The following is a 22247-nucleotide window of genomic DNA, read 5'->3' on the forward strand; positions in this document are numbered from 1 at the left end:
ACTAAATAATGGTGAAATAGAAAATCTGAGCAGACCTTTAACTGGTAAAAAGGTTGACTCAGTAATAAAAAACCTCCCAACAAAGAAAATTCTAGAACCAAATGGCTTCACTGGTGAATTCTACCAAACATGTAAAGAGAATCAACACCAGTCCTCTTCAGATTCTTCCCCAAAATTGAAGAGGATGGAACACTCAGCATTACCCTGATACCAAAGCCAGACAAAGACACTATAAGAAAACTACAAACTCATATCCCTGACAAGATTGATGCGAAAATTCTAAACAAAATACTAACAGAATTTAACAACACATTACAAGGATTATATACCAAGACCAGTAGGATTTATTCCTGGGATTCAAGGATGGTTCAAAATAGGAAAATCAGTGTAATACACACTGCACTAACAGAATGAGGTTGGAAAAACCACACAATCTTCACAATTGATACAGAAAAACATGACAAAGTTCAACACCATTTCATGAAAAAACATTTAAACTATATAGAAAAAGCCCATGGCTAACATCATATTCAATGGTGAGAGAAAAACCTTTTCCTTTAAGACAAGGATGTTTGCTTTTACCACCTTTATTCAACATGGTACTAGAAGACGTACCTGGGAAAACCAGGCAGAAAAAAGTAATAAAAGACACCCAAACTGGAAAGAAAAGAAGTGAAATTATCTCTGTTCACATAATCTTATATATAGATACCCTAACATTTCCACAAGAAAACTATTAGAACTATTAAAGAGCAAATTCAGCAAAGTCACAGGACACAAAATCAGTGCACAAAAATCAGTTGCATTTCTTTATATTAACATTGAACAATCTGAAAAAATAAAATCCTTAGGAATAAACTTAACTAAGTAGATAAAAGATTTATACTCTGAAAACTACAAAACATTGCTGAAAGAAATTCAATAAATGGAATAGCATCTTATGTTCATGGATTGAAAGACTTAATATTAATTCTTATCAAAATTCCCAACTGCATTTTTGTTTGCAGAAATATAAAAATCCAACCTGAAGTTCATCAGCAATTTCAAGGGACTCCAAATAAGCAAAGCAATCTTGAAAATGGACAACAAAGTTGGAGATCTCATACTTCCTGATTTCAAAACTTACTGCAAAATTACAGCAACCAAAACAGTGTAGTACTGACATAAAGACAAATATATAGACCAATGGAAGACAGCCCAGAAATAACCCCTTGGAATATTGCCAAATGATTTTTTACTAAGGTGTCAAGACCAATGGGGAAAAGACAGTGTTTTCAACAATTGGAAAACTGGATAGCCACATGCAAAAGAATGAAGTTGGACCCCCTTGCATTATACCATATACAAAATTGAATTCAAAATGGATCAAAGACCTAAATGTAAGAGCTAAAACTACAAAACTCAGGTGAAAACATAGGGCAAAACCTTCATGACATTGGATTTGGCAATGATATCTTTGATATGACAGCAAAATCATAGACAACAAAGGTAAAAATAAGTTGAATGACATCAAAATTACAGCAAAGGATACAAATCAACAGAGTAAAATGGCAATTTACAGAATGGGAAAAATACTTGCAAATCATATATATATGTAAGAGGTTAATATCCAGAACATACAGAGGACACCTAGAACTCAACAATCAAAAATAATCTAATTAAAAATGGGTAAGGATTTGAATAGACATTTCTCCAAGATAGATACGCAAATGGCCAATAAGCACATGAAAAAGATACTCAACATAACTAACCATTATGAAAATGCAAATCAAAACCACAATAAGATACTACCACCTCACACCAGATAGGATAGCCATTATTCTATTAAAAAAAAAAAGAAGAAGTGCTGGCAAGGATGTGGCGAGATTGGAACTCTTGTGTACTATAGGTGAGAATGCAAAATGGTGCTGCTATTATGGAAAACAGTATAGAGATTCCTCAAAAACTTAAACATAGAAATACCATATGATCTATCAATCCCAATTCTGTGTATACTAGTATACCCAAAAGAATTGAAAGCAGGAGCTTGAATATGTACACTGAGTGGCCAGATTATTATGACCACCTGACATTTGTAGGCAAATTAGCCCTCCCAAGAGTCTCCAAAACAACACACCTGATGGCCAGATCTAAACCACACCAGAGCACCACCCAACCAAATCCACAAATGATGCACCCAAAGGGCAGACTTGGTTAGCACCAGAACTCCTCGAAAGTGACTCCCTATTCATGGGATCAGCCCCACACAACAGTTTTATCCACTGTAGTCACAGCCAACCCTCACAGTCAGGCCGAATGTCCAGCCCACCAACTGATGTGTCAACAGTCAAAGCTCAACTACAAAAGGATGGCACACACAACCCACCCAACGGACACTCCTGGAGCACCTGGCTCAGGTGAGAAAGGAAACTGTACCATTGGGACTCACAGGACTATTACATAAGGTCATTCTGCAAAGACTGGGAGAAGTGGCAAATCTACCTAAGTCGTAGAAACAAACAGGGAGTCAGCCAAAATGAGACAAAGAAACATGTCCCAAATGAAAGAACGGGACAAAACTCCAGAAAAAAATAAACGAAATGGTGACAAGCAATCTACCAGATACAGAGTTCAAAACAGTGGTTATAAGGATGCTCAGTGAATGTAGGGAGGATTAGATTAACTCAGAACTTATACAAAGAGATAGAAACCAGTCAGAAATGAAGAATACATTAGAGGGAATCAGCAGAGGACTAAATCAGTGGACTTGATGGAAAACAAGGTAGGGGAAAACATCTAATTGGAAGAGCAAAAGATATTTAAAAAATGAGATAGTTTAAGAGATGTCTGGGACAACAAGTGTAGCAACATTCTCATCATAGGATTGATGGAAGGAGGGGATAGACAGCAAGGGATTGAAAGCCAATTTAAAGAAATAATGCTTAAAAACTTCCCTAACCTGGTGAAGGAAAAAGGCATACAGTCCCAAACAAGATGAACCCAAAGAGGCCCACACCAATACAGATCATAATTAAAATGCCAAAGGTTAAAGACAGAGAATAGAATCTTAAAAATAGCAAGAGAAAAAGCAGTTAGTTATGTACAAGATAGACCCCATAACATAATCAGTTGGTTTCTTAACACAAATTTTGCAGCCTGGAAGGGAGTGGCATGAAACATGTAAAGTGATGAAGAGCAAAGACCTACAACCAAGATTACTCTAACCTACCGGGCTGTCATTAAAAATCAAAGGAGAGAGAAGAGTTTCCCAGACAAGAAAAAACTAAAGGAGTTCATGACCACTAAACCAGTATAACACAAAATATTAATGGGACTTCTTTAGAAAAGATCAGAAACACAAGAAAATATAGGAAAGAAAAAATTCTAACAAGGCAATTAATAAAAAGAAGGAGTCAATCAACAATCAAGCTAATACAAAAATTAAAAGGCAAAAGTAGGAAGATCATGTGCACTCAATAAATTAAGGGATAGAGAAGACAAAATCAACAAGGAAAGAGAAGCCTTAAATGACACATTAGATCAAATGGACTTAATTGATATTTTTAGAGCACTTTATCCCAAAGCAGCAGATTATACATTGTTTTCAAGTGCACATAGAACATTTTCCAAGATAGACTACATGTAAGGCTACAAAACAAGTCTCAATAAACTTAAGAAGACTAAAATAATATCAAGTATCTTCTTCAAACACAATGGCAGGAAACTAGAAATCAGTAGCAAGAAGAAAACTGAAAAACATAAAAACATGTGGAGGCCAAATAATATGCTATTCAATAATAAATGAGTTAACAGTGAGATCAAGGAAGAAGTCAAAAGATACCTTGAGACAAATGAAAATGAAAACACAGTACCCAAAATCTATGGGACACAGCCAAAACATTTCTAAGAGGGAAATGTATAGCAATATAGGCCTCCAAGAAACAAAAATCTCAATCTAACCTTACACCTAAAGAAACCAGAAAGAGCCCTAGCTGGTTTGGCTTAGTGGATAGAGCTTCAGCCTGCAGACTGAAGGGTCCTGGGTTCAATTCCAGTCAGGGGCATATGCCTGGTTGTGGGCTCGATCCCCAGTGGGGACCGTGTGGGAGGCAGCCGGTCAGTGATTCTCTCTCATCATTGATGTTTCTGTCTCTCTGTCTCTCTCTCCCTCTTCCTTCCTCTCTGAATCAATATATATATACATATATATATATATATATATATATATATATATATATATATATACATACATACATACACACATACACACACACACACACACACACACACTAGAGGTACAGTGCACGGAATTCGTGCACGGGGGGGGGGTGTCCCTTAGCCCAGCCTGCACCCTCTCCAATCTGGGACCCCTCGAGGGATGTCCGACTGCCCGTTTAGGGCAGTAGGAATCGGGCCTACTGCCGGTAGGGATCGGGCCTAAATGGGCAGTCGGACATCCCTCTCACAATCCAGGACTGCTGGCTCCCAACTGCTCGCCTGCCTGCCTTCCTGATTGCCCCTAACCGCTTCTGCCTGCCAGCCTGATCACCCCTAACCACTCCCCTGCCAGCCTGATTGATGCCTAACTGCTCCCCTGCCAACCTGTTTGCCCCTAACTGCCCTCCCCTGCAGGCTTGGTCACCCCTAACTGCCCTCCCCTGCAGGCCTGGTCACCCCTAACTGCCCTCCCCTGAAGGCCTGGTCCCCCCCAACTGCTCTCCCCTGCAGACCTGGGTTCCCCCTAACTGCCCTTCCCTGCAGGCCCGGTCACCCCCAACTTCCCTCCTCTGCCGGCCTGGTCACCTCTAACTGCCCTCCCCTGCAGGCTTAATCGCCCACAACTGCCCTCCCTTGCAGGCCTGGTCCCTCCCAACTGCCCTCCCCTACTGGCCATCTTGTGTTGGCCATCTTGTATCCACATGGGGGCAGGATCTTTGACCACATGGGGGCAGCCATCTTGTGTGTTGGATTTATGGTCAATTTGCATATTACTCTTTTATTAGATAGGATAAAGGCCTGGTGCACGGGTGGAGGCTGGCTGGTTTGTCCTGAAGGGTGTCCCAGATCAGGGTAGAGGTTCCCTTGGTGCGTGGGGTGGCCTGGGCGAGGGGCCTGTGGTGGTTTGCAGGCTGGCCACGCCCCCCAGCTACCCAAGCGGAGGCCCTGGTATCTGGGATTTATTTATCTTCTACAATTAAAACTTTGTAGCCTGGAGTGAAGCCTCCTGCTTGCTCTGTGGCGGCAGCCATTTCTGTTGGGTTTTATTTATCTTCTATAATTGAAACTTTGTAGCCTTAAGCGGAGGCCTGGGCCAGCCAGGGTGTGCGGAAAGCTTTGCTTCCTCCATCGCCGGGGGCAACCCTAGCCTCCTGCTCTCTCCAGCTCCGTGGTTGCCGCCATTTCTGTTGGGATTTATTTATTTTCTATAATTGAAACTTTGTAGCCTAGAGTGGAGGCCTCGGCTGGCCAGGGTGTGCAGAAAGCTTGGCTTCCTCCATCGCCAGGGAAACCCAAGCCTCCCTCCTGCTTGCTCAGTGGCTACAGCCATCTTGGTTGGGGTTAATTTGCATACTCACTCCTGATTGGCTGGTGGGCATGGCTTGTGGGTGCAGTGGAGTGATGGTTAATTTTCATATTACTCTTTTATTAGATAGGAGATATATGAAACTGGAAAGAGAAAAAAAGCTGAAAGTGAGTAGAAGGAAGGAAATAATAAAGATCAGAGCATAAAAATAAAGGAGTGTCTTAAAAATTTCAACAGGAAAGATCAATGAAACAAAGAACTGGTTCTTTGAAAAGAAACAAAATTGATAAACCTTTAGCCAGACTCATCAAGAAAAAAAAGGGGGCCCAAATAAATAAAAGGAGAAATGAAGGAGAAATGACAACGGACATCACAGACACAAAAGTGTATAAGGAAATACTACAAACAATTACATGCCAACAAATTGGACAGCCTGGAAGTAATGGATACATTCTTAGAAACATACAATCTCTCAAGACTGAATCAAGAAGAACAGTAAATTTGAACAGGTTACTGATTTCTATTCCATTAAAAGTTCTGAAAAACCTCCTAACAAACAAAAGTCCTGGACCAAATGGCTTTACAGGTGAATTTTACCAAATGTTCAAAGAATTAACACCTATTCTTCTCAAACTATTCGAAAAAAATTCAAGAGGAGGAATGACTCCCAACCTCGTTTTACAAAGCCAGCATTACCCTAATTCCAAAACCAAATTAAGACACTATAAAGAAAGAAAATTACAGGCCAATATTCCTGATGAATGTAGATGCGAAAATCCTCAACAAAATATTAGCAAACTGGATCCAGCAATACATTAAAAAGATCATACACCATGATCAAGTGGAACTTATTCCTGGGATGCAAGACTGGTTCAATATTTGCAAATCAATGAATGTGATATACCACATAAACAAAGGATAAAAACCATATGGTCATATCAACAGATGCAAAAAAAATTTTTTTTACAAAATCCAATATCCATTTATGATAAAACTCTCAACAAAGTGGGGATAGAGGGACTATACCTCAACATAATAAAGGTCATGTATGACAAACCCACAGCTAACATCATATTCAACAATGAAAAGCTGAAAGCTTTTTCTTTAGGATCAGGAATAAGAAAAGGATTCCACTTTTACCACTTTTATTAAGCATAGTACTGGAAGTCCTAGCCATATAAGAAAAAGATATAAAAAGCATCCATATTAGAGAGAAAGAAGTAATACTGTCATTATTTGATGATAATGATACTATATATAGAGAACCCTAAACAATCCACAAAAAAGCTATTAGAACTAATAAATGAATTCAGTAAAGTATCAGTATATGACGTTAATATTCAGAAATTTGTTGTATTTTTATACACCAATAACAAATGTTCAGAAAGTGAAATTAAGCAAACAATTCCATTTACAGTTGCATCTAAAACTCCACAAAAAACCTAGGAATAAATTTAACCAAGGAGGTTAACCCAGAAAACTATAAGATATTGAAGTAAGAAATTGAAGAAGATACAAATACTGGTAAATAGAAGCATAAACCGTGATCATGGATAGGAAGAATTAACGTCATTAAAATATCCATACTACCCAAAGCAATCTACAGTTTCAATGCAATTCCTATGAAAATACCAATGGCATTTTTCTAGAACTGGAATAAATACTCCTCAAATTTATGTCACCACAAAAGACCCTGAATAGCCAAAGAAATCTTGAGAAAGAAGAACAAAGTTGGAGGTATCACACTACTTGATATCAAGCTACTATACTACATGGCTCTAGTAATCAAAACAGCATGGTACTGACATAAAAACAGACACACAGATCAATGAAACAGAATAGAGAACCCCAAATTAAACCAATGCCTATAGGATCAGTTAATCTATGACAAATGAGCAAGAACCTACAATGGGGTAAAGACAGTATTCAATAATGGTGTTGGGAAAATTGGACAGATACTGGAATGAAATTAGACCACCTTCTCATGCCATATACAAGAATAAACTCAAAATGGATTAATGATGTAAATATAAGACTTGAAACCACAAAATTCTTAGAAGAAAACATGGACAATAAATAAAATCTCTGACATTTCTCTTAGCAATATTTTTTATGTATCTCCTTGGGCAAGGGAAACAAAAGAAAAAATAAACAAATGGAACTACATCAAACTAAAAAGTTTTTGCACAACAAAGAAAGCCATCAACAAAATGAAATGGAAGAATGTATTTGCCAGTGATACATACAGTAAGGGGTTATTATCCAAAATATATAAGGAACTCATACAACTTAATACCAAAAAAATAATCCAATTAAAAAATGGGCAAAGGACCTGAATAAACATTTCTCCAAAGAGGACATACAGATGGTCAATAGACATGAAAAGATGCTCAACATCACTAATCATCAGGAAAATGCAAATTAAAACCACAAGACATCACCTCACACCTGCCAGAATGGCTATCATTAATAAATCAATAAAAACAAGTGTTGGTAAGGATGTGAAGAAAAGGCTGCCCTTGTGCACTGTTGGTAGGACTGTACGTTGGTGTAACCACTGTGGAAAACAATACGGAGCCCTATGGAAGGGTGGGTGCTATAGTGGAGGGCTCCCCAGGGAATAGACTCCGGTTCCTTTATCCCTGCTAATGCCCTAGATGCTATTCCAATGACTTGGAAAGACAAAAGATAGGAGAGGGCAACAAAATTCTAGAAGGTAGAAAACAGAACTAAGTGTTTACTGACTTAGCAGCTTGGAGAAGCCAGAAACCTACATTCCTAAATGGTCAGAAGCTAGCCAGCTGATGCCGGGAATGCAGAGAAGCATGACTCGTGAGCCATGCGTGTGGAAAAACATTAGGGCAGGAAAGGAAGAGAGGCTGAGTCTGAGCAGAGGACAGGTGGGGGTTACTGTCCAGAGAGGCTGAGCAAAAGGCTTGGTATTGGGAACTCCAAGCCCAGCTGAGGGTGGGGGTGAGGGGCCACCTTGAATATGGGATCAAGGAAAAGTCTGCATATCTACAGATTGTTATCTGGGGGCCCCTCAAAACCTGTCTCCAGAATCCTCACACAAGGCCTGCCAACCATCAGGCTCCCTCCCCTCACACAGAGCTTCAGTTTCCTATATAGTGTCAGTTTTTGTGTTTGTTTGTTTTTAAATCTTCACCCAAGGATATGTTTATTGATTTTTGTAAAGAGAGGAAGGTGGGGGGGTGGGGGACGAGTGGGCAGAGAGAGAGAGAATCATCAATGTGAGAAAGAAACATCGGTCAATTGCCTCCCGGACGTGCCTGACTAGGAATCAAACCTGCAGCCTTTCTGGTGTACGGGGCGATGCTCCAACCAACTCAACCACCCAGCGGGGACTGCTGTCTCACTTTTCAATATGAAAGGCTAGGCAAGGATTACGAGACCTTTGAAGAAAACCTTTTCAAGAAGCATACCAAAACAAAAGAGGAATTTAAGAGAAATAGAGACATTGGAGGGAAAGATGAAAACTTAAACAAAAACTCATAAGATCTTCCCAAAGATGATGAGAGATGGTATTATGCTGTGAATGAACAGGTGTTAACAAAATGAGAGAACAAGAAAAAGACTTTAGAAATAAATAGGATAAAAATACTTAAAATTTGAGGAGAATTAGAAGATAAAGTAGAATATAAAGAGCAAGTTGGAAGATTAATCCAGGTTATGCGAAATCTGAGTACTAGAGATCCAGAAAAAGAACAAGAAGGAAGACTAGGGCCCGGCCTGTGTGGTTCAGTGGTTGAGCATCAACCTATGAACCAGGAGGTCATGGTTCGATTCCCAGTCAGGGCACATGCCCGGGTTGCAGTCTCAATCCCCAGTGTGGGGTGTGCAGGAGGCAGCTGATCAATGTTTCTCTCTCATCACTAATGTTTCTCTCTCTTTCCCCCTCTCCTTTTCTCTCTGAAATCAATAAAAACATATTTTTTAAAAGATGAATAAGGAAGGCTAGGGAAGAAAATTCTCCACGATCCAAGATAATGAGTTTTCAGGTGGAAATTCTTGGCACAATGAATGGAACAAAACAAAACAAAATATATGAAGACACATCCTTATAGAATCTCAGAATCCCAGGGATAGAGGAAGACCTGAAAACCTCCAGATAGAAGCTCAAGTCCTATACAAAGGACTGTGGATCCCAGTTTCACAGGACTTCTCAGCAAGAACTTGAACGATCAGAAGACACAGGAAATGCCTTCACAGTTCTGAAGTTACTTATTTGTAGAGTTCTCTGCCCAGCCACACTGTTAATCAAGGGTGTGAAATAATAAGCCTCAGTGAAGTGAGAAAGCCAACCAAGAAGGGGCCCTGGGGCCCAGGGAAACCCAGGGTGGCATGAGGGATGCCCGATGGTAGCAGTACCCAGGCTGGAGCAGCACAGCTTCCAGGAGCCAAGGCTGCAGGGACAAATGAACTATGGGTGGTCAAGGCTGAAAGGATTCTTACAGGGCTTTCAGAAAATGTGAGGCCAAATTACTGTCAGAGAAACTTGAGTGAAGGCGGGGTGGTGGGGGGGCGGGTTGCGGGGAGAGACAAGAGCTAAAGCTATTTTTCCAAGAAAAACAAAAAGTTGTCCAAGGAAGGAAATTAATCATAGTACACTATGTGCCTTATCTGAGAACAGTGTTTACATAGTTCTAATGCTGAATATGAATTTGACCAAAATTGAGATGTGAGTCTATTGGAGGAACATGGGGCAGAGACCACGTGGGTTTGGGGCGTGGGTAGAGAGAGCTTCTTTAGCAATAATAACCCACAAATGTGGAATGCAGGCTTACCAAATGTGAGGAACCACAGCAGTCCTCTGAAGCAGGCAGGTAGTATTCCTTTTAGAGCCGAGGAAGCCCAGGCTCACAGAGGTAGAGTGGTTTGCCTAAAGTCACAGTTTAAAACTGCTAGAGCCAGGATTTCAACCCAGGCAGGTTGGTTCTAAAGCCTGCACTTTAAAATGATTTGCTCACCTGCTTTGGGGTACAAAGGCAAGACATGATTTAAAACATCAAGAAGTAACAGTATAAATAACTATCAATCCTACCTAATAAAAGAGTAATATGCAAATTGACCCTAACTCCGCTACACCCACAAACCATCCCACAAGCCATGCCCACCAGCCAATCAGGAGTGAATATGCAAATAAACCCAACCAAGATGGCTACGGCCACAGAGAGCAGGAGGGAGGCTTGGGTTTCCCAGGCAATGGAGGAAGCCAGCTTTCCGCCTGCCCTTGCCAGCCTAGGCCTCCACTCAAGGCTACAAAGTTTCAATTATAGAAGGTGAATTAACCCCAACAGAAATGGCTGCCGGCCACGGAGCGAGCAGGAGGCTTGGCTCTGCTCCAGGCTACAAAGTTTCAGTTGTAAAAGGTAAATAAATTCCAGATACCAGGGCCTCCGCTTGGGTCGCCAGGGGGCGTGGCTGGCCTGCAAACCACCACAGGCCCCTCTCTCAGGCCGCCCCACGCCCCAAGGGAACCCCCATCCTGATCCGGGACACCCTTCAGGGCAAACCAGCTGGCCCCCACCCGTATACCAGGCCTCTATCCTATCTAATAAAAGAGTGATATGCAGATTGACCATCACTCCAACACACAATATAGCTGCCCCCATGTGGTCAAAGATCCTGCCCCCATGTGGACACAAGATGGCCACCACAAGATGGCCAGCAGGGGAGGGCAGTTGGGAGGCACCAGGCTGGCAGAGGAGGGCAGTTGGAGGTGATCAAGCCTGCCGGGGAGGGCAGTTAGGGGTGACCAGGCCGGCAGAGGAGGGAAGTTGGTGGCAAACAGGATGGCAGGGGAGCAGTTAAGCATCAACCAGGCTGGCAGCGGAGTGGTTAGGGGGTGATCAGGCTGGCAGGCAGAAGCGGTTAGGGGCAATCAGGAAGGCAGGCAGGCGAGCAGTTGGGAGCCAGCAGTCCTGGATTGTGAGAGGGATGTCCGACTGCCCGTGGGATCGGGCCTAAGCGGGCAGTGGGATCGGGCCTAAGTGGGCAGTCAGACATCCCTTGAGGGTCCCAGATTGGAGAGGGTGCAGGCTGGGCTAAGGGACACCCCCCAACTCCCGTGCACGAATTTCGTGCACCGGGCCTCTAGTCCTATATAATAAAAGGCTAATATGCAAATTGACCAAACAGTGGAATAACCGGTTGCTATGATGTTCACTGACCACCAGGGGACAGACGCTCAATGCAGGAACTGCCCCCTGGTGGTCAATGTGCTCCCACAGGGTGAGCACCACTCAGCCAGAAGCCCGGGCTCATAGCTGGCAAGCACAGCAGTGGTGGCGGGAGCCTCTCCCACCTCTGCTACACTGCGAGAGGGTGCAGGCCGGGCTGGGCCCCCCCCCCCCCCCCAACCCAGTGCACGAATGTCGTGCACCAGACCTCTGGTATGGAGATAAATATCAAATGCAGCAGCTAAAAGGCTTAAATGTGTTGTCTCAAGGTAGTAAATGGTAGGGAATGTCATTTTTTGTGAGAAGTTATTTGACTTTTACACTATGGACATATGGTACTTTTAAGAATTTAAGGAGCCCTGACTGGCGTGGCTCAGTTGGTAGGAGCTAAGTCCTATGCACTGCAAGGTCATGGGTTCAATTCCCCGTCATCACATACCCAAGTTGTGGGTTTGATTCCAGTTGGGGTGTGTACAGGAGGCAACCAATCGATGTTTCTCTCACACTGACAGTTCTCTCTCCTCTCTCACTTCCTCTCTCTCCAAAATTAAAAAAAACAAAAACATGTCCTCGGGTGATGATTAAAAATATATGATAATAGTAATAAAATGTTACTGAAAGGGGGGAAGCTAGGGCACCAGTGATGGGAGGGTGGGTCTCCAGTTTTGACTGGTTTGCCCCGTATGCAGCCTGAGTCGTCTTCACCAATTTGAGACTCGGCTCCGTAGGACTCGATGGTCTCCAGGTTCTCCCCCAGCTCCTCACATTCTGGCAGTGAACAAGGCGAGCAGTGATTTGGAGAACAGGTAGCATAAAGAGAGCCAGTGAGGGTGATGTGACAGAACTGAAGGATTGGATAGGTGCTGCTTCAGGTCAGCTGTTCAGGGAGGCGTCTAAAGAGCCCGGAACCGAGTGGGCAAGTAGTGACTGCAAAGGCCCAGGGTGGGCAGGCGTCATTCCAAGGGTGGCTGGAGGGAGATGAGGGGCAACAAGGCAGCTGCACCAACAGGGTCATGGAGTTTGCAGCGAGATGGACCGTGACTGCGATGGGTACGGGCTGGAGGGAACAGAGAAGCGGGCCCTTTAGGGGAGCTGGGGGACAGTGGTGACGGGGGTGAGAAACTCCCGCTCCTGGGTGCGTCCTGGGGAGTAAACAGATTGAGCTACAAGACGGGATGCCAGTGTGGGAGACGGAAGTCAGGGATGGCTCCTTCCCGCTCTGATCCAAGCCCACCCTCCTTTCCAGATCGCTCCTCAGGCCACCTCTCCATACACAGTCCCGCCACCCGGTCTGCCCTTCCCTCCGGTCTCCTGTCCTCCCACCATTCTCCACGCAGCAGTCCTGCCACCTGCAGCTCCAAAGCTTCTGTGCACCTGTGCCTCCCTCCTCTCTGCACTTCAGTTCCAGGCTCTGCCTGACTCACTTCTTGACTTCCCATGCTTGAGGCAGGCCTCCCCCTCAAGTCCCACAAGCCTAGTCTGTCCTTCCGCCTTGTCAGAGTAACCAGCCCGGAGCTCCCATCAGGCCCCGGTCCTGCTTGAGGTGTCCCAGTGTTGTCAAATGCCTGGACTGCATGTGCCTGCCAGCCTGTGTTTTCCCCACGGCCACACCTTTCCAAGTACAATTTCCGGAACCCCATGGGACTCCCGACATTCCACAGGCTGGTGACTGAGAACAAGGCAGTAGGGGGGCGGGGTGTGAGTGGGTGGGCAAAAGTCCCATTGGGAATGTCCTTCCTCCCTGAAGAGGCAGGGAGACTGGGATGAGACCCCAGACCAGGCCTTGTTGGCTGAGAAGAAAGCACAAGACCTATGAACTAAGCGTGGCTTCTCCAAGGGCCACTTGCCACGCGATGCACGTCCAGGGGGTGCCGCCCTCCAGGTGTTTCTGGCTGGTTGTAGCTGCCGCTGGCAGATGGACACATCCTTTGTTTTCCTGCACAGGGCACCTCGTTTCCGAAGCCTGCACAGCGCTGGGCAAGTAGGGCAGGGAAATGCCAGGCTTTGACGAGGGGCCCACCCGGCTCAACTCTGATTTATTTCCATTCCTGTCTGAGTCATTTTTACACAAATTACTTTTGTCGATTACATAACAGTCTGTGGCCCAGGCCCAGGCAAGCAGTAAGTACTTACCTTCACCCCGGAGCCAAGGTCGCTGCGTGAGTCACGGTGAGTCACAGGGAAGCATCGTTGCCCTCCAGGACCTTGAAAAAGGCACAGGAAGCTGCTTGTTACAGGGCTGCTGGGTCATGCTGTCAGGACTAGGATGAAAAGTCAGTGCTGCCACCTGAATTCTCTCTTGTAGCCCATCACCGGTGACTATCTTATACACACACACGCACTTTTATTTATCATTACTCGTATTTTTTTCTGTAATATATATTGTGTGCTTTTTAAAGTCCTTTTAAAATGATTAAAAGTGGCCCTACCCGGCTTGGCTCAGTGGATTAAGTGTTGGCCTGTGGACTGAAAGGTCCTGGGTTCGATTCTGGTCAGGGGCACATGCCTGGGTTGCAGGCTCAATCCCTAGTGTGTGTGTGCAGGAGGCAGCCGATCAATGATTCTCTCTCATCATTGATGTTTCTCTCTCTCTCTCTCCTTCTCCCTTCCTCTCTGAAATCAACAAAAATATATTTAAATAAATAAATAAAATGATTAAAAATAAACTGCTCTGGAAAATTGCAGTTCTCAGGGCTCGATCCCAGGACAGGCTCCATCTGGCAGGTGTGTTCTCACGATGAGTGCCTTTCCTCAGAAAATGACTATAAAGGGTTGAGGTGTCTCCTGGAACCTCAGGCCACCACAGGGTGGTCAAGAGCAGTGGGCTCTGGGCTGTGCGGGGGTTGGGACCAGCTGCTTCAGCAGGAACCAAAGTATTTACTCTCTGGCCTTTGCAGGCAAGCTTCCAACCCCAACTGAGACCAAAGCCTTGCCCGTCTCTGGCACGTGTGCCGACAGCCTGCCTCGTTTCTCCTCCGAAGGCCTCTGCCCGATGGCCGACGTGTTCGTGTACGGGACCCTGAAGCGAGGCCAGCCCAACCACAAGGTCCTGCTGGACGGCACCAACGGCTGCGCCACCTTCCAGGGCCGCGGCCACACGGTGGAGCCGTACCCCCTGGTGATCGCTGGGGAACACAACATTCCGCGGCTGCTGAACCTGCCGGGGCGTGGCCACCGCGTGGTCGGGGAGATCTACACTGTGGACGAGCGGATGCTGCGCTTCCTAGACGAGTTCGAAGGCTGCCCCGACATGTACCAGCGCATGCGGGTGCGCGTAGCGGTGCTCGAGCGGGAGGGCGCCCCCCAGGAGCCCCCCGCCGCTGAAAGGAGCCTGCAGTGCTTCGTGTACAGCACGGCCACCTACCCGCCCGAGTGGGCCCAGCTCCCGTACCTCGACAGCTACGACTCGCAGGGGGCGCACGGGCTCCGCTATAACCCACGGGAAAACAGATAAACGCCGAGGAATGCCCTCTAGCCAGGGGACAGACACACAGCCCTGAGGATGGTAAGATTACCTCAGTTTGGTCTGCACGCACTGAATGCAAAAGCCTAATGATGTCCTGTTAAACAAATATTTGTGAAACTCAATCTGTGGAAAGAGAAATTCTCTCTTTTAGTGTCAGCCAATTTCCTAGATAATTTTGACATACCAATAATAAGATTGTGCCCTGAAATCTGTCCATCCAATACGGCTTTATTGCTTGCTTCTTAAAGAGCATTAGGTGTTTGAATGTACTGGGTAAGAAAAATTTAGGCTTTTAATTCCCCTAAATGGCATTTCAGGAACTCATATGTTATCATCCTTTTCTTTCTTCTTTGTCTGCTTTGCTTTAATCTGAAGATGACATTTAAAATGAATGTGAAGACTTTGTGTTGCAGCTAGATTTTAGCAGCCCTACTCTATTGATTCTGACCTGTATAGCACCAAGAAAAAAAAATGCTGAGCTGATCTTGGATGTCTCAGTGTAATAAATAATAAAAGAAACTCAAGAAAACCATGCTGCATTTTAAAGTAGTTTTGGAGAACATACAACATTGTTCTTCACAATTTTCAGATCAAGCTTATTAAAGAGACTATTAAAGATGATCATTTAAAATTAAACTAATTGTTTTAGAAAATCAAATATAAAAGTATTGGTGCCATTTTTGGCCCTTTTCTTGGCCCTTATTTGGTAGAAGGTTCTTTTCCTTCTAATCTAGCAAAATAATGAGCACCCGCTTGCTGGCAGACACAGCTGAACACCCTGATTTCAGATGGAAGCTCCCCCAAGCCCAGTGCCCAGCGGCAAGCACTGTCCCTGCTTCTGAGGGAGCGGCATTTGGGGGTGGGCCTTTGGAGAAGAACCAACACATTAGCAATTTGTTCTTCAGGCCTGACAGAAAGCGTAGCTTCCAAATACAAACAGCACTTAAAATAATTTTAGTGAGGCACGAAGTAGCAATTACTACCCACCTCCACCTCGTGATCTGTCAGCGTAGATTCAGATCAGTGCGCGACTGCCTCTGCTTGCTTACCAGCAAAGTGTGAAATGTATTCCAAGAACTTCAGAACCGAATGAAAATGCAGCTGCTGATCTCAGAAACCTCGTCTCCTCTGGGAGAGCTCACTCACTCTTCAACTTAATGGTAGACTGTGATCACTAACTGCATCTGGCACAAAAACATGATCATTATTTTTAGCCCCTTTTTCCTGATTGGAAACTTGCTTCACAAAGACACAAAAAGGCAAGGATGGGTATCAGCTGATGAGTTTGTGGCAGCCCCACCCACTGCAGTTGGGGTGAGGGGGTTCTGGGGGGAAGAGGGGCCCTGTGAGTCATCTCTCCTTAAGGTGACGTCCAGGGATCCAGCAGATCCAGTACTTACCCATTAGAGCCGTGCAGGGGGATTTCCATGATCATCATCAGTGCTGTAGGAAGTCACAACTAACCACAAACAGGAGTCCTCAACCAGGATGAGCAGGCATCCAGATTATAGGGTGGCAAATGCTAATCTACTAAAACTGAAGACAAAGAGCTGGGATTTATATAAATATTTTAAAGGATCACAATGAAATGCTAGTATTTAAAGTCCACGGGCACATTGTCTTCATTCAAAAAAAGGGCAAACTAATATTTAGACAAACGCTCAATTTTATTGATTTAACTTTGACACTAGGAAATCTCATAGCAGAAGTACAAATCATATGTACAAGTATTTATAACAGTAAAAATTTCCATTGGTGATTTTTTGGCAGAATGTTGGTTTTGACTATATGTGGAATAAATATGACCATGTAAAATCTGCTGCACAGGGGTGTTCCCGCAAAATGCTTGAATAAATTGAGTGAAAGAATAATAATACAAATGGCTAATTAAATTGGGTGATGGCTGAAAGGCTATAAATACTTCATTGCAGTTCCACGAGCAGATCTCCTTCTCCAACTGTGTCCCCAGCTTTACAATGCACTGATTTCACCTTGAATAAAAATTTTAAAAAAAGAAGGGGGTAAGAATGATTAACTAGACCAGGAGGGAGCAATGCTGTTATCGTTTCTGGAAGTGGAGAGACGGCCTGACGGGCTGGGAGCACAGGTAGGACTCCAGGATCGCAGTCAGAGGGGATCTCGTGCTGAGGGACGGCCTCGTGCAGGGCCCTGACTCACCACCGTGCCCTCCCCTGGTGCTCCTGTCCTTGTCCTTAAGTCGCTGGTGCAAGGGAATTTCCGCTGGCTGGCCCTTGCCCTGGGTGCACACGGGTCTAGGCAGCACCCTAAGAGCCACTAGTGTTGATCCTGGATAAGCTCTCAACACCCAGTCCTCCACAATCTCTGTTGTTTTAGGTTGCAGAAATGTTCTCTTTGAGTTAATGGTATACTTAGTTTAGTGTAACAACAACAACAAGCCCAAAACAAAAGACAATTATACAAGAATCCAAACAGGTACTAATTCACAGGAGAAACTCCCTAGCCTGATCAGAAACTTCCTTCTGAAGGGAAATGACATGCTCAGAAGCCGTGGCTGCACTGATAGTACTTTGCGGTGTGACATGGAACAAGCACTGAGCTCCCACGATGTTGCTAGTGTGCCCTTTCATTCTACTCATTTCCCCCAATTTTAATCAGGTTTGCTTTCCCAAGTTGTGTTCAGATCTCAAATAAGAGGGCAACGGGTTGAACTGGGAAAGAAATAGTGGTTTGACTCCTTGGGAGTTTGTTCCTCGGGTGAGAAAATGAACAAAGGGTTGGAACTAACCAGTGGCACAGGAACAGCAGCAGCGACGGCAGGCTCCGTGCCAGTGGGCGAGAAGGGCCTTCCTCCCCTGACCGGTAGCCCAGGCTCTTTCAGGCCGACCTGAACCTGTGTAGTGACTACTTCCGAGGCCTTGTTCAACAGGTGCTGTTTGCACTGAAGTGGCTGCTTTTATTATCTGAAACCAGTGTTTATATAGGCAGTATTTTTCACTGCGATTACTATAGTAAAGAACTTGCTTCTTTGTGAACCTTTTCTCTGGGAGGAAAAATGGCCCCCAGGTAGGAACCACCAGCCCCTGGGCTCCCCAGGGCCTGGTGCTCTGGGCTGGGGTTCTAGCCAATCCTGGTGCCCTGCTGGGGGGCGGAGGGAAACGGGATGAGCAGGAAGCAATGCAGCTAATAGGGGTCAGGCCACAGACAAATTCGCCCAGAGCCCAGTGACACCCCGAGAGCAGCCCTGGGCTGCTGACCAGGGAGCAGCTGAGCCTTCACGGTGACGCCCAGGCCACAAGGACGTAAAACACACTGACAGACACGAGCCCTTGCTCCTTCAGGGAGCTGTGACCAAGTTCATTTCTGCGTTAGTACCTCAGTCCATCAATACAGGCCCTTGACATGCTTCCCCCCAAATGAGGGCAGGTTCTCGTCACAGATGGAAATCTCATGGTGCTAATGCAGTGTCAGTGTTAATCTCAAGGAACAAACGTAACAGTTTCACAAGAGCAGAAACCAATATTTTCTTGTTCACCTTATAAAAAGTTATCATGTAGCCCTAGCTGGTCTAGCTCAGTGGATAGAGCATCGGCCTGCAGACTGAAGGGTCCCAGGTTCGATTCCCGTCAAGGGCACATGCCTGGGTTGTGGGCTCAATCCCCAGTAGGGGGGGTGCAGGAGGAGGCGGCCGATCAATGATTCTCTTTCATCATTGATGTTTCTAACTCTCTCTCCCTTCTCCCTCTCTGAAACCAATAAAAATATATGTTTTTAAAAAGTAATCATGTAGAAAGCATGATTCCTTAAAAAAAAGCCACAAATCATGCCTTTCTCCTCTTCCAAAACCATGGAGATGGGACAGCTGTATGCGGCCCCCTATAGCCTGGCCTCGCCCTCCCACCGGGATGGACTGGAGTCCTCAGCACGTTCTCTGAGCATCAGTTCATTTCTCTTTGGGTGACAAATGGAAGCTGTGTCCCCCTGATGCTGATTTCACTGTGAGCTGACAGCACCTCTCTGCCAGGGCACCATGGTCCGCAGGTGAGGCCACAGTGCAGGACGTGGCCGCCTGCCCCGCCGTCATCACCGCCCTGCCCCACCTCGCTCCAGACCTTTACCCAAATTGTCCTTCACACAAGGATCATTCTGCTACAAATGGTGTCTTCATAGTCACAGAAAGGATAATGAAGTTATTGCTTTAAAGGCCTTTTCTACTATTTTCTTCAAGGAGAAAATACATTTAAGAAGTTTTTACTCTTAATAAATTTCAGTACTAATACATCATCTCCTTTTTCTCCCTAAATCATTACATCCCACATGTGTACATGGGGCTTTTAGCTCCTCTTGATCTAAAATTGAATTGTTCTCTTTGTGGAGAAATTATCTTGAAGAGTTACATTAATTTTTGCAATCTCTAAAACCATTTCCTGCTGTGTCGCCTAAGTCTCAGATAACTAACTGCCTCCAAGACAGATGTAAACATTAAAAATTAAAGACCCCTTAATTTGAAAGACATTAAGGTGAAGAACAATTGTTCCTTGACTATCTGAACACTATACAGACTCTCTTGGAAGGCCTGCTCTCCACAAGCCAAGGACACACCGATCCAGGGAGGAAAGAGCTCCAATCTAATGTCCCTCATCTGCGGGAGGGCTGGGTGGGAAGAGATCACGCCTGTGGTCCCTTTCAGGCCTAATCGTCCGAGATTCAAAGATGGAAGTTCTGCTTCCTGTCACAGAGCTGACATGAGCTGGCAGGAACTTGGGGACATACCTTGCCAGTTTTCCCAGCTGTCATACTGTTCTGCATTTTCATGGCTTCAATCACACATATTTCCTGACCTTCTGATACCTGGAAAATGAATAAAAATGGACAGAAGTTTTAGCAGCATTCTAATTTTACAACAGTGTTCAAGAGTGAAGCCGTTAAGAAATTCTTTGTCCAACATGCTAAAATTTTATCCAAACCGTAACAACAACCTCAGATATATACTTCAAATCCCAAATCCCTCTTTGGGGGATAGCAGAGAAGGCCATGCCTGGGAATGAGAGATATGGCAAACAGGCATGCTTTCCACTCACACGCAATCAATTGGTAAATCCACAGAGAGAGAGAGATCTGTGGTTCCAGAGGCTGAGGAAAAGGGGAATGACTGCTGATGGGTGGGTACACAGCTTCCTTTGGGAGGTGGGTGAAAATCTTCTCGGATTGACTGTGGTGATGGTTACACAACTCGGTGAATAAACCAAAACCACTCAAGTGCATACTTTTAAAGGAATGAATTATATGTGCATTTTATCTCAGTAAAGCTGGTATCAAAAAAATGGAGTTTCTCTCCACAGACCTGGGGAGCTGGGAACAACAGCCAAACATCCGGGCCCCGGGGACCATGGTCCCAAACCTCACAGGGCAGGGAATGACTTCTAGAGCTGTGCCCATTCCTTGCCGGGACACCGGGAGCTCCCACTGGCCTGGGCTCCAGGGCTCAAGCTTGGTATGGTGATGTTTGCCTGCTGTTATGTGGGAAATCCAGGCCGAGCTGTGTATAAACTCCCTGGGTTTAACCTGGGTCTTCCACCCAGGATTCAACTGTAACTAAAAGCCATTCTGGTTTTTTCTCTGCCCTTGATGGGTAAGCACCAATGGGCTGGGCTGGGTTTTCTCCTATCTTTGTGAAAAACAACCTCCCAGTCTTTGAAATGGGAGAGTCCCACTTCCTAGGACAACCGTCGATGTAGGGGGCTGGTGGGCATCTGGTGTGGGGCTCCTGGGCTCTCACACCACTGCAGCTGTGCTTGCCCAGCGTTGCAGAAGTGCCTGGAGAATGTTCTTTCCTGAAATCCCCAGATGATCTCCAAGCCCTGTCCGGCCCCCCGTGGGGCACAAGCTGTCTTGCTGGCAGGCGGCACTGCCTGAGCCCTATGCATGCATTCCTTTCCTCCGCTGATCAGGTGGTGGGCAGCTTTTTTCTGGCACAGAAACGTAGGAAGAGAGGGGATGCCAAGCTTCGGTGCTGGCACGGAGGAGAGACTGTGCTGCAGAGCTGGGCATGAAGCACTGTGCTCGCTGCCCTTTTTGATTCATTTTCACCTGGCATCTGCATTCCATGGAGAGGAAGAATCAACTCGAGAGGGCTGTTCTTTCAAACTTAGTGTTCTTCAAAACGCAGAGGAAGAGAAGTGAGGGCAGCTCAAAGACAAGGCGCATGCCCAGGCAGGTGTCAACAGCTACCCCTCAAGTTGTCATTTCAGAGCCTTGGGGTCAGGCAAGATGGGGGAAGGGCAAGTTCCCCCAGAGTAGTACCTGCCATGTAGCTCCACACAGAGAGCCCTGGTGGACCCAGCCCAAGGCTTCTGAGACCCAGGCTGAGCGTCAGAGCTGACCTCAGGACACAGCACTCCAACCCAAGGACTGGGCATTCCAACAGGGCTCAGGGGGTTTGGGGAAATGGATCTGAAATTCAACAATGAGAATTCCATCCAAAAATTAGCAGTCAGCTCTCCCGCTTAGGGCTCTGGTAGCTCTTTCCTCCACAGATGGACTAGTGCCCACACCCCATGGAAACTGCCCCCCCCCCCCACACACACACACAGACACACGCTCCACCAGCCAGGCTTCCTCAACTGGCTTGCTCAGAACCCCCTTCTCCCTGTCCCGGGCCTCATGGGCTTCTCTTAGGCGGACACAACCTTGCTCCTCTGCAGTGGCTCAGCCTGCTGCTTGGCATCTGCTGGCCAGAGTGCCCCTCACTGCTTCTTAGAGAACTTCAAGTAAGTGATTTCACAGTTAATGCAAATATGAAAAAAGAAATGAACCAGGAGATTTCCAAAAGTTACCCCAAGGGTAGGCCGGCCTAGGCCAATCTGACAACAATGCCCTAGGAAACTTGTGGAAGGACAGCTGGGCCTGGGCCACAGCCACACTCAGGTTAGATCAGGGCCTGCTGGAGCCCGGGGGCAGCGGAGACAGAAAGTCTATGGGGCCCACTAACTAACAGTCTTTCTTAGCTGGCCCTGGATGCTTGCAGCATGGGTGATGTGTACAAGTAGCTACAAGTGGTAGGTCCCCAATTGTTTATCAGAAAAACAAAACCTCTGAT

General features: G+C 45.6%; 2 protein-coding genes across 13 annotated transcripts in view; one reads left to right on the forward strand and one right to left on the reverse strand.

The window, feature by feature from the left end:
• The window catches only part of GGACT (gamma-glutamylamine cyclotransferase), a 49950-nt gene extending 33455 nt beyond the window's left edge, over nt 1–16495 (forward strand). For 6 of the 11 annotated variants that reach the window (XM_079779446.1, XM_079779449.1, XM_079779451.1 and 3 more), the window contains one exon: nt 14685–16495. In XM_079779446.1, the coding sequence (XP_079635572.1) occupies nt 14685–15157 (473 nt within the window). In that variant the 3' untranslated portion in view covers nt 15158–16495. Of the gene's footprint in view, nt 1–13844; nt 13873–14600 lie in introns of those variants that run through there. The other 5 variants (XM_079779455.1, XM_079779456.1, XM_079779453.1 and 2 more) reach the window with 3 other exon arrangements.
• Nucleotides 16496–16533: 38 nt separating this feature from the next.
• Nucleotides 16534–22247, reverse strand: part of PCCA (propionyl-CoA carboxylase subunit alpha) — a 377531-nt gene continuing 371817 nt past the window's right edge. The window contains exons 22-23 of one of the 2 annotated variants that reach the window (XM_079779445.1): nt 19922–19999; nt 16534–17160 (exon numbers count right to left, since the gene is read on the reverse strand). In XM_079779445.1, coding sequence (XP_079635571.1) covers nt 17092–17160; nt 19922–19999 — 147 coding nt within the window. In that variant the 3' untranslated portion in view covers nt 16534–17091. The remainder of the gene's footprint in view (nt 17161–19921; nt 20000–22247) is intronic. The other variant, XM_079779444.1, reaches the window with a different exon arrangement.

This window comes from Cnephaeus nilssonii, assembly GCF_951640355.1.
Source record: "Cnephaeus nilssonii genome assembly, chromosome: 8".
Lineage (NCBI taxonomy): Eukaryota > Metazoa > Chordata > Mammalia > Chiroptera > Vespertilionidae > Cnephaeus > Cnephaeus nilssonii.